General features: G+C 47.6%; 1 protein-coding gene across 1 annotated transcript in view; it reads left to right on the top strand.

The window, feature by feature from the left end:
* The window catches only part of lama5 (laminin, alpha 5), a gene marked incomplete at its 5' end in the record, with an annotated part of 282,983 nt that overhangs the window by 133,875 nt on the left and 136,605 nt on the right, over nucleotides 1-12,503 (top strand). Inside the window, 10 exons of the mRNA XM_042304281.1 lie at nucleotides 224-358; nucleotides 1,265-1,321; nucleotides 1,946-2,086; nucleotides 3,538-3,675; nucleotides 5,706-5,840; nucleotides 7,120-7,254; nucleotides 10,600-10,737; nucleotides 10,857-10,909; nucleotides 11,027-11,126; nucleotides 12,176-12,228. Coding sequence (XP_042160215.1) covers nucleotides 224-358; nucleotides 1,265-1,321; nucleotides 1,946-2,086; nucleotides 3,538-3,675; nucleotides 5,706-5,840; nucleotides 7,120-7,254; nucleotides 10,600-10,737; nucleotides 10,857-10,909; nucleotides 11,027-11,126; nucleotides 12,176-12,228 — 1,085 coding nt within the window. The remainder of the gene's footprint in view (nucleotides 1-223; nucleotides 359-1,264; nucleotides 1,322-1,945; nucleotides 2,087-3,537; nucleotides 3,676-5,705; nucleotides 5,841-7,119; nucleotides 7,255-10,599; nucleotides 10,738-10,856; nucleotides 10,910-11,026; nucleotides 11,127-12,175; nucleotides 12,229-12,503) is intronic.

The raw sequence follows: 12,503 nt of genomic DNA, 5'->3' as shown, positions 1-12,503 counted from the left end.
CTCCTACTCCTCCTCCTCCTCTTCCTCTCCCTACTCTTCCTCCTCCTCCTCTTCCTCCTCCTCTTCCTCCACCTCCTCTTCTTCCTCCTCCTCCTCCTCCTCCTCTTCCTCCTCTTCCTCCACCTCCTCTTCCTCCTCCTCCTCCTACTCCTCCTCCTCCTCTTTCCTCTCCCCCTCCTCCTCCTCCTCCTCCTCTTCCTCCTCCTCCTCCTCCTCTCTGCAGCCTGTGTGTGCCAGTCAGAGTTCACAGATGGTACCTGTGAGGATCTGACGGGTCGTTGTTACTGTAAACCCAACTACACCGGAGAGAACTGTGACTCCTGTGCTGAGGGATACATTAACTTCCCAGACTGCTACCGTAAGTACTGTAGTTGAGAGCAGCATTTATTTTTAGCTCTCTGAAGTTATTGTAAGTATCTACATGTTAGTGGAATTCTAAATTCCTCTGTAGTATTTCCCAATCAGAATTCATTACTCTGTCAATACATTCTAAAGGGATTGTAAGACCCAATATTTCTATAAGAAATGGACAGAGCCCCGGTCTTAAAAGTCAGGTCACAGCGTTTAATTCAAGAGAGTACTGGGTACATACACATTTGACCACAGGTTATAAACTGAAAATGACGTCAGCGTTTCCTAAATCTCTTCATATGACACTGGTAGAGAGGCCCTATAGTTCTCGAGCCTTCCCTCCTCTCCTAAAGCCAAGGTCAGTCACTGTAAATCAGCATTCTAGACAGTATGGAGATAGTCTGTCCCTGCCATCTGGAGATAGTACATTCATTTGTACAAAGGAACAGATTGTCATTATTACTATAAACTCCTGACTATATTATATACAATTGGGAATGGGACCAAGAGAGAAAATTCATATATGTACAGTACATCATAGCATTTGGACTAGTCAGTTCTGATTGGAATGTATACATAATTAGTCATTTCAACTATAATTTCCTCCAACACTACAACAGGCATCATTTTTATGGTCCTGGATCATATAAGGATCTTTGGGTAAAGAGTTGTAGGGACATAAACTGGACATTACCTCTAAGGACAGTTTTCCTGCACAGACACAGATTACACCTAGTCTTGGAGTAGAAATCATCTGCAATGAGAGAATGTCTATTGAAATAGCTTTTTAGTTCAGGACCTGGCTTAATCTATGTCAGGGAAACAGATCCTACAACTTTCCAGTAGCCCAGGATCGATAAGAACTCTCTCTCTCTCTGCTATAACTTGTTTAATGTGTCTGTTTCTGCCGTAGCAAACGACCTCAACAACAACACCGACAGAGAGGTCAAACCTGCTGGAGAAATCATCAGTAAGGCTTTTAAATGCGTTTTCTTCGTTATTTATTTGAGTCGGTAATACATTCTGCAGACAGGCAAGGCTGTCTGGGTATTATTGTCTCCCATCATTCTCTCCTTTAATGGAATGTGATTATTATTATTGATTGTTAATTTTAACCTTTTATTTAACTAGACGAGTCAGTTCAGAACAAATTATTATTTACAATGACGGACTACCAGGGAACAGCGGGTTAACTGCCTTGTTCAGGGGACAGAACAGTTTTTTTTTTTTACCTTGTCAGCTCTGGGGGATTCGATCTAGCAACCTTTCGGTTTCTAGTCCAACGCTCGAACCACTTAGGCTACCTGCCGCAGAACAAAACAATGTCAAGTCTAACCTGGCTACAGGTTGTGATATAAATGCTGGTCTCTTATCGTGTGTGTGTGTGTGTGTGTGTGTGTGTGTGTGTGTGTGTGTGTGTGTGTGTGTGTGTGTGTGTGTGTGTGTGTGTGTGTGTGTGTGTGTGTGCGTGTGTGTATGTATGTATGTATGTATGTATGTATGTATGTATGTATGTATGTATGTATGTATGTATGTATGTATGTATGTATGTATGTGTGTGTGTGTGTGTGTGTGTGTGTGTGTCTCTGTGTAGACTGTGAGTGCAGTGCTGCGGGTACGGAGGGAAACTCCTGCCGTCCTGATCCACGTACCCGTACCTGTATCTGTAAACCTGGCTTCACTGGGGACCACTGTGACAGCTGTGCACCAGGGCACTACGGACTCAACTGCCAGAGTAAGTCAACTCATATGTCTACTAGTCATACCAGACAGGCACCCTGACTGACTGCGTACGGTCCAGTACATAACTGGGGCCTAGCTCCCTGCTATCCACGACTTCTATACCAGGCGGTGACACCGTCGAGAGCACCTTGACTGAGTTAGGCTCGTTTTACAGTCTGTTCTGGGTAGTTAGGGTTGTTTTACATTCTGTTCTGGGTAGTTAGGCTTGTTTTACAGTTTGTTCTGGGTAGTTAGGGTTGTTTTACAGTCTGTTCTGGGTAGTTAGGGTTGTTTTACAGTCTGTTCTGGGTAGTTAGGGTTGTTTTACAGTCTGTTCTGGGTAGTTAGGGTTGTTTTACAGTCTGTTCTGGGTAGTTAGGGTCGTTTTACAGTCTGTTCTGGGTAGTTAGGGTTGTTTTACAGTCTGTTCTGGGTAGTTAGGGTTGTTTTACAGTCTGTTCTGGGTAGTTAGGGTCGTTTTACAGTCTGTTCTGGGTAGTTAGTCTGTTCTGGGTAGTTAGGGTTGTTTTACAGTCTGTTCTGGGTAGTTAGGGTTGTTTTACAGTTTTCTGGGTGGTTAGTGTTGTTTTACAGTCTGTTCTGGGTAGTTGGGGTCGTTTTACAGTCTGTTCTGGGTAGTTAGGGTCAGTTTTACAGTCTGTTCTGGGTAGTTAGGGTTGTTTTACAGTTTGTTCTGGGTAGTTAGGGTTTTTACAGTCTGTTCTGGGTAGTTAGGGTCGTTTTACAGTCTGTTCTGGGTAGTTAGGGTTGTTTTACAGTCTGTTCTGGGTAGTTAGTGTTGTTTTACAGTCTGTTCTGTTTTTACAGTCTGTTCTGGGTAGTTAGGGTCGTTTTACAGTCTGTTCTGGGTAGTTAGGGTTGTTTTACAGTCTGTTCTGGGTAGTTAGGGTTGTTTACAGTCTGTTCTGGGTAGTTAGGGTTGTTTTACAGTCTGTTCTGGGTAGTTAGGGTTGTTTTACAGTCTGTTCTGGGTGGTTAGTGTTGTTTTACAGTCTGTTCTGGGTAGTTAGGGTCGTTTTACAGTCTGTTCTGGGTAGTTAGGGTCGTTTTACAGTCTGTTCTGGGTAGTTAGGGTCGTTTTACAGTCTGTTCTGGGTAGTTAGGGTCGTTTTACAGTCTGTTCTGGGTAGTTGGGGTCGTTTTACAGTCTGTTCTGGGTAGTTAGGGTCGTTTTACAGTTGCTAAAGGATTTTACTCAAATATACGCTCCAAGATATTCCTTAAACCAACAGGCACAATACACCCAGTTTATCACACACACACACACACACACACACACACACACACACACACACACACACACACACACACACACACACACACACACCCCCCACACACAAACACAGATTCCCCCCCCACTCCCATATGTACTCATAAACACACACTTGTTCATTACACAAGCGTGTGTAATCCCAGTGTGTGTGTGTGTGTGTCCTCTCCCAGCCTGTCAGTGCTTTGGTCCGGGATGTCATGATGGTAGGTGTGACCTCCTGACGGGGCAGTGCCTGTGTCGCCAAGGCTTTCAGGGTTATTCATGTGACCAGTGTACCCCAGGCTACTTCAACTATCCCCTTTGCCAACGTGAGTATACACACACACACACACACACACACACACACACACACACACACACACACACACACACACACACACACACACACACACACACACACACACATCACTACCCCCCTCTGCCAACGTGAGTCTCAGCCAACACATTGTGACCACTGTGCCAAAGTCATTGTCTGTCTGCCAAAGACTGGCTACAAAAACACTGTTTGAAGGCTGACACAGGTTACAGCTCCATAACACTGTCTGTCTCTCCGGACAACTGACACAGGTTACAGCTCCATAACACTGTCTGTCTCTCCGGACAACTGACACAGGTTACAGCTCCATAACACTGTCTGTCTCTCCGGACAACTGACACAGGTTACAGCTCCATAATACTGTCTGTCTCTACAGACAACTGACACAGGTTACAGCTCCATAATACTGTCTGTCTCTACAGACAACTGACACAGGTTACAGCTCCATAATACTGTCTGTCTCTACAGACAACTGACACAGGTTACAGCTCCATAATACTGTCTGTCTCTCAGACAACTGACACAGGACCACGGACGTTACAGCTCCATAATACTGTCTATCTCTCCAGACAACTGACACAGGTTACAGCTCCATAACACTGTCTGTCTCTCCGGACAACTGACACAGGTTACAGCTCCATAATACTGTCTGTCTCTCCGGACAACTGACACAGGTTACAGCTCCATAATACTGTCTGTCTCTACAGACAACTGACACAGGTTACAGCTCCATAATACTGTCTGTCTCTCAGACAACTGACACAGGTTACAGCTCCATAATACTGTCTGTCTCTCCACAACTGACAAGGTTACAGCTGTCTGTCTCTCCAGACAACTGACACAGGTTACAGCTCCATAATACTGTCTGTCTCTCCAGACAACTGACACAGGTTACAGCTCCATAATACTGTCTGTCTCTACAGACAACTGACACAGGTTACAGCTCCATAATACTGTCTGTCTCTACAGACAACTGACACAGGTTACAGCTCCATAATACTGTCTGTCTCTCCAGACAACTGACACAGGACCACGGACGTTACAGCTCCATAATACTGTCTATCTCTCCAGACAACTGACACAGGTTACAGCTCCATAACATTGTCTGTCTCTCCGGACAACTGACACAGGTTACAGCTCCATAATACTGTCTGTCTCTCCGGACAACTGACACAGGTTACAGCTCCATAATACTGTCTGTCTCTACAGACAACTGACACAGGTTACAGCTCCATAATACTGTCTGTCTCTCCAGACAACTGACACAGGTTACAGCTCCATAATACTGTCTGTCTCTCCGGACAACTGACACAGGTTACAGCTCCATAATACTGTCTGTCTCTACAGACATACTGTCTGTCTCTACAGACAGGTTTACAGCTCCATAATACTGTCTGTCTCTCCAGACAACTGACACAGGACCACGGACGTTACAGCTCCATAATACTGTCTATCTCTCCAGACAACTGACACAGGTTACAGCTCCATAACACTGTCTGTCTCTCCGGACAACTGACACAGGTTACAGCTCCATAATACTGTCTGTCTCTCCGGACAACTGACACAGGTTACAGCTCCATAATACTGTCTGTCTCTACAGACAACTGACACAGGTTACAGCTCCATAATACTGTCTGTCTCTACAGACAACTGACACAGGTTACAGCTCCATAATACTGTCTGTCTCTACAGACAACTGACACAGGTTACAGCTCCATAATACTGTCTGTCTCTAGACGTTACAGCTCCATAATACTGTCTGTCTCTCCGGACAACTGACACAGGTTACAGCTCCATAATACTGTCTGCCTCTCCAGACAACTGACACAGGACCACAGACGTTACATAGAAACTAATGTTTCTCTCTCTCTCTCTCTCTCCCCCTCTCTCTCTCTCTCTTTCTCCCTCCTCTCCCTCTCCTCCTCTCCCCCTCCTCCCTCCCCCTCCTCCCTCCCCCTCTCTCTCTCTTTCTCCCTCCCTCCCCCTCCTCCCTCCCCTCTCTCCCTCTCCTCCCTCCATCAGTGTGTGGCTGTAGCAGCGTGGGTTCCCTCCCAGGGGGTTGTGATGTCTCTGGACGGTGTGTGTGTCGTCCAGAGTTCCAGGGACCGCGATGTGAGCAGTGTAGATCAGGCTTCCACTCCTACCCCAACTGCCAAGGTACTGACCGCTGACAGGACCACACACCACGCTCATCAACTACACACACCGAAACTACACACACCCCAACTGCCAAGGTACTGACCGCTGACAGGACCACACACCACGCTCATCAACTACACACACCGAAACTACACACACCGAAACTACACACACCCCAACTGCCAAGGTACTGACCGCTGACTGGACCACACACCACGCTCATCAACTACACACACCGAAACTACACACACCGAAACTACACACACCCCAACTGCCAAGGTACTGACCGCTGACTGGACCACACACCACGGTCATCAACTACACACACCTCAATTACACACTCCAGACACCACAATAAAACACACCTCGACTACACACACCCCAACTACACACACCGGAACTACAAACACCGAAACTACACACACTGAAACTACACACACCTCACCTACACACACCATAACTACACACACCCCAACTACACACACCAAAACTACACACACCCCAACTACACACACCATGACTACACACACCCCAACTACACACACCTCAACTACACACACCATGACTACACACCCCCAACTACACACACCTCAACTACACACACCCCAACTACACACACCCCAACTACACACACCAGAACTACAAACACCGAAACTACACACACCTCACCTACACACACCATAACTACACACACCCCAACTACACACACTGAAACTACACACACCACAACTACACACACCACAACTACACACACCCCAACTACACACACCACAACTACACACACCTCAACTACACACACTTCAACTACACCCCCCAACTACAAACACCCCAACTGCACCCCCTCACCTCAACTACACACACCATGACTACACACACCCCAACTACACACACCACAACTACACACAACACAACTACACACGCCACAACTACACACAACACAACTACACACGCCACAACTACACACAACACAACTACACACACCTCAACTACACACACCCCAACTACACACACTGAAACTACACACACCACAACTACACACACCACAACTACACACACCCCAACTACACTCACCACAACTTTACACCAGACACCAAAATAAAACACACCACACATTAAACATTTTGTGGAGGTGCCGAACTCTCTACCCAGACCGTTTGGTGGTGATGTTTGAGACTACATTGCCGTCGGAGACGAATCATCCTGTAACTCAGAATCCTAAATAACTCCTAATTATTTGTAGATTTGTTAAATTGATGCTTTCATGATCTCACGATGATGTCACTTCCTGTTTACCCAGTGTGCACCTGTGATCCTCGCACCTCCCTGGGCTCCAGCTGCAGTGTGTCGGGCCACTGCCACTGCAGACCCAACTACAGCGGCACCGCCTGTGACCAGTGTGCTCCTGGTTTCTACGGCTTTCCCAGCTGCACGCGTAAGTTGTCCGAGTTCAGACGACATCTCAAAGCCTGATTGGTGTTTGATCAGATTGATTCAACATGTTAAAACTCTTATTTATAAATATGTTAATGAAGCCGTTTCTGTCCAACACTGGATCCTTTGCATTGTGTGTTTTGTCATGTGTTGTGCTATATTTACTATACCGTCTTATCCGAATGACACACCTGTAGTTCCTTTCTGTAAACGAGATTGAGGCGGCAGGTAGCCTAGTGGTTAGAGTGTAGAGGAGGCAGGTAGCCTAGTGGTTAGAGTGTAGAGGTGGCAGGTAGCCTAGTGGTTAGAGTGTAGAGGAGGCAGGTAGCCTAGTGGTTAGAGTGTAGAGGAGGCAGGTAGCCTAGTGGTTAGAGTGTAGAGGAGGCAGGTAGCCTAGTGGTTAGAGTGTAGAGGTGGCAGGTAGCCTAGTGGTTAGAGTGTAGAGGAGGCAGGTAGCCTAGTGGTTAGAGTGTAGAGGTGGCAGGTAGTCTAGTGGTTAGAGTGTAGAGGAGGCAGGTAGCCTAGTGGTTAGAGTGTAGAGGCGGCAGGGTAGCCTAATGGTTAGAGTGTAGAGGCGGCAGGTAGCCTAGTGGTTAGAGTGTAGAGGTGGCAGGTAGCCTAGTGGTTAGAGTGTAGAGGAGGCAGGTAGCCTAGTGGTTAGAGTGTAGAGGAGGCAGGTAGCCTAGTGGTTAGAGTGTAGAGGCGGCTGGTAGCCTAGTGGTTAGAGTGTAGAGGAGGCAGGTAGCCTAGTGGTTAGAGTGTAGAGGAGGCAGGTAGCCTAGTGGTTAGAGTGTAGAGGAGGCAGGTAGCCTAGTGGTTAGAGTGTAGAGGAGGCAGGTAGCCTAGTGGTTAGAGTGTAGAGGCGGCAGGTAGCCTAGTGGTTAGAGTGTAGAGGTGGCAGGTAGCCTAGTGGTTAGAGTGTAGAGGAGGCAGGTAGCCTAGTGGTTAGAGTGTAGAGGTGGCAGGTAGCCTAGTGGTTAGAGTGTAGAGGAGGCAGGTAGCCTAGTGGTTAGAGTGTAGAGGAGGCAGGTAGCCTAGTGGTTAGAGTGTAGAGGCGGCTGGTAGCCTAGTGGTTAGAGTGTAGAGGAGGCAGGTAGCCTAGTGGTTAGAGTGTAGAGGAGGCAGGTAGCCTAGTGGTTAGAGTGTAGAGGAGGCAGGTAGCCTAGTGGTTAGAGTGTAGAGGTGGCAGGTAGCCTAGTGGTTAGAGTGTAGAGGAGGCAGGTAGTCTAGTGGTTAGAGTGTAGAGGAGGCAGGTAGCCTAGTGGTTAGAGTGTAGAGGCGGCTGGTAGCCTAGTGGTTAGAGTGTAGAGGAGGCAGGTAGCCTAGTGGTTAGAGTGTAGAGGAGGCAGGTAGCCTAGTGGTTAGAGTGTAGAGGAGGCAGGTAGCCTAGTGGTTAGAGTGTAGAGGAGGCAGGTAGCCTAGTGGTTAGAGTGTAGAGGAGGCAGGTAGTCTAGTGGTTAGAGTGTAGAGGCGGCAGGGTAGCCTAGTGGTTAGAGTGTAGAGGTGGCAGGTAGTCTAGTGGTTAGAGTGTAGAGGAGGCAGGTAGCCTAGTGGTTAGAGTGTAGAGGCGGCTGGTAGCCTAGTGGTTAGAGTGTAGAGGAGGCAGGGTAGTCTAGTGGTTAGAGTGTAGAGGTGGCAGGTAGCCTAGTGGTTAGAGTGTAGAGGTGGCAGGTAGCCTAGTGGTTAGAGTGTAGAGGAGGCAGGTAGCCTAGTGGTTAGAGTGTAGAGGAGGCAGGTAGTCTAGTGGTTAGAGTGTAGAGGCGGCAGGTAGCCTAGTGGTTAGAGTGTAGGGGCGGCAGGGTAGCCTAGTGGTTAGAGTGTAGAGGCGGCAGGGTAGCCTAGTGGTTAGAGTGTAGAGGCGGCAGGGTAGCCTAGTGGTTAGAGTGTAGAGGAGGCAGGTTGCCTCGTGGTTAGAGTGTAGAGGAGGCAGGTAGCCTAAGTGGTTAGAGTGTAGAGGAGGCAGGTAGTCTAGTGGTTAGAGTGTAGAGGCAGCAGGTAGCCTTGTAGTTAGAGTGTAGAGGAGGCAGGTAGCCTAAGTGGTTAGAGTGTAGAGGAGGCAGGTTGCCTAGTGGTTAGAGTGTAGAGGCGGCAGGTAGCCTAGTGGTTAGAGTGTAGAGGTGGCAGGTAGCCTAGTGGTTAGAGTGTAGAGGCGGCAGGGTAGCCTAGTGGTTAGAGTGTAGAGGAGGCAGGTAGCCTAGTGGTTAGAGTGTAGAGGTGGCAGGGAGCCTAGTGGTTAGAGTGTAGAGGAGGCAGGTAGTCTAGTGGTTAGAGTGTAGGGCGGCAGGTAGCCTAGTGGTTAGAGTGTAGGGGCGGCAGGGTAGCCTAGTGGTTAGAGTGTAGAGGCGGCAGGGTAGCCTAGTGGTTAGAGTGTAGAGGCGGCAGGGTAGCCTAGTGGTTAGAGTGTAGAGGAGGCAGGTTGCCTCGTGGTTAGAGTGTAGAGGAGGCAGGTAGCCTAAGTGGTTAGAGTGTAGAGGAGGCAGGTAGTCTAGTGGTTAGAGTGTAGAGGCAGCAGGTAGCCTTGTAGTTAGAGTGTAGAGGAGGCAGGTAGCCTCGTGGTTAGAGTGTAGAGGAGGCAGGTAGCCTAAGTGGTTAGAGTGTAGAGGAGGCAGGTAGTCTAGTGGTTAGAGTGTAGAGGCAGCAGGTAGCCTTGTAGTTAGAGTGTAGAGGAGGCAGGTAGCCTAAGTGGTTAGAGTGTAGAGGAGGCAGGTTGCCTAGTGGTTAGAGTGTAGAGGCGGCAGGTAGCCTAGTGGTTAGAGTGTAGAGGAGGCAGGTAGCCTAAGTGGTTAGAGTGTAGAGGCGGCAGGTAGCCTAAGTGGTTAGAGTATAGAGGAGGCAGGTAGCCTAGTGGTTAGAGTGTAGAGGAGGCAGGGTAGCCTAGTGGTTAGAGTGTAGGGGAGGCAGGTAGCCTAGCTGTTAGAGTGTAGAGGCGGCAGGTAGCCTAAGTGGTTAGAGTGTAGAGGAGGCAGGGTAGCCTAGTGGTTAGAGTGTAGGGGAGGCAGGTAGCCTAGTTGTTAGAGTGTAGGGGAGGCAGGTAGCCTAGTGGTTAGAGTGTAGAGGCGGCATGTAGCCTAAGTGGTTAGAGTGTTGGGCCAGTAACCGAACGATAGTTAAATCGAATCCCCCGAGCTGACAAGGTTAAAAATCTGTCTTTCTGCCCCTGAACAAGGCAATTAACCCACTGTTCCCTGGTAGGACGTCATTGTAAATCAGAATTTGTTCATAACTGACTTGTCTAGTTAAATAAAGGTTGAATTTGAAAACGTTTTCTGAATGTAGCTAAATGCTAGCTGGCTATCTCGCTCCACAGCTACTATGCTAATGTGTTAATATCTCTCTCCTCCCTCAGCTTGTCAGTGCTCAGCTGAGGGCTCCAGATTCAGTAGCTGTGACCAGGTGAGTGGTCAGTGTACCTGTCTAAACAACGTCGTGGGACAGAGGTGTGACACCTGCAGATCTGGAACCTACGGATTCCCTCTCTGCCAAGGTAATACTAGAGTCCATCTTGATCTTAAACTTGATCTCAATCTTTCAAGTTTAAGTTTCTACTTTATTGTCCCAGAGAGAGAGAGTTAAAGAGATTGTGTTACTTTCTCCCCTGAACAGCTGGCACATGCAACCCAGCCGGCTCTGTGCAGAACGAGGTCCTGCCAACTGTTGTAAGTAGCTTACATCTACGGTTCGTTCGGTTTCTAATAAAATGTGTTTTAACCAAATGCAACATACATTCTGTACTGTTGTTCATTGTTTAGTCATCTCTGCACATCTTTTAACAGGGTTCCTGTGAGTGTCGTCCTTACGTGGAGGGTGTGGCCTGTGACAGGTGTAAACCTCTGTTCTGGAACCTGTCACCTGACACCGTCTACAGATGTTCCAGTAAGAGACATCTGTACACTTCCTGTTTCATCAGAAAGGAGACAACTTTACACTTCCTGTTTTATCAAAAAGGAGACATCTGTACACTTCCTGTTTTATCAAAAGGAGACATCTGTACACTTCCTGTTTAATCAAAAAGGAGACATCTGTACACTTCCTGTTTTATAAAAAAGGAGACATCTGTACACTTCCTGTTTTATCAAAAAGGAGACATCTGTACACTTCCTGTTTTATCAAAAAGGAGACATCTGTACACTTCCTGTTTAATCAAAAAGGAGACATCTGTACACTTCCTGTTTTATAAAAAAGGAGACATCTGTACACTTCCTGTTTTATCAAAAAGGAGACATCTGTACACTTCCTGTTTTATCAAAAAGGAGACATCTGTACACTTCCTGTTTTATCAAAAGGAGGCATCTTTGGCCTGTCGCAGCCGGCCGCGACCGGGAGGTCCGTGGGGCGACGCACAATCGGCCTAGCGTCGTCCGGGTTAGGGAGGGTTTGGTCGGTAGGGATGTCCTTGTCTCATCGCGCACCAGTGACTCCTGTGGCGGGCCGGGCGCAGTGCACGCTAACCAGGTTGCCAGGGGCACGATGTTTCCTCCAACACATTGGTGCGGTTGGCTTCCGGGTTGGATGCGCGCTGTGTTAAGAAGCAGTGTGGCTTTGGTTGCGTTGTGTATCGGAGGACGCATGGCTTTCGACCTTCGTCTCTCCCGAGCACGTACGGGAGTTGTAGCGATGAGACAAGATAGTAATTACTAACAATTGGATACCACGAAATTGGGGAGAAAAAGGGGGTCAAATGTTTTTTTTAAAGGAGACATCTTTACACTTCCTGTTTTATCAAAAGGAAACATTGTGCTTGTTATTGTGAATCATTTATGTGGCAGACTTTGGGTTGACCTGTTTCAAACGTGAGAAATTCCGTTTGGGTAGCAGTAGATTCTACTACATCCTATACTACTTCCTATACTACTTCCTATACTACTTCCTGAAGTGAAAGACAAAAATGTATTGTATTTTCTGTGTGTTCCTCCATCTCCCAGACTGTGAATGCAAAGTTGAAGGGACTGTGGCCGGTGTGGCAGAGTGTGCTCAGGTGAGAAGGTTTTTTCTCAATGATTCAACTGATTTAGTTGATATGAAGCATCCAGTAATACTGGCTAGCTACAGTAGAGTTCTGTCACGGTACAGATGGACCATACAGTTCAATTAGACCAGTAATACTGGCTAGCTACAGTAGAGTTCTGTCACGGTACAGATGGACCATACAGTTCAATTAGACCAGTAATACTGGCTAGCTACAGTAGAGTTCTGTCACGCTACAGATGGAACATACAGTTCAATTAGACCAGTAATATTGGCTAGCTACTG

The sequence above is a fragment of the Oncorhynchus tshawytscha genome, linkage group LG22 (genome assembly GCF_018296145.1).
Source record: "Oncorhynchus tshawytscha isolate Ot180627B linkage group LG22, Otsh_v2.0, whole genome shotgun sequence".
Classification (NCBI taxonomy): domain Eukaryota; kingdom Metazoa; phylum Chordata; class Actinopteri; order Salmoniformes; family Salmonidae; genus Oncorhynchus; species Oncorhynchus tshawytscha.
The sequence above is the reverse complement of the archived record's forward strand: the minus strand, read 5'-3'. Positions and strand labels throughout refer to the sequence as shown.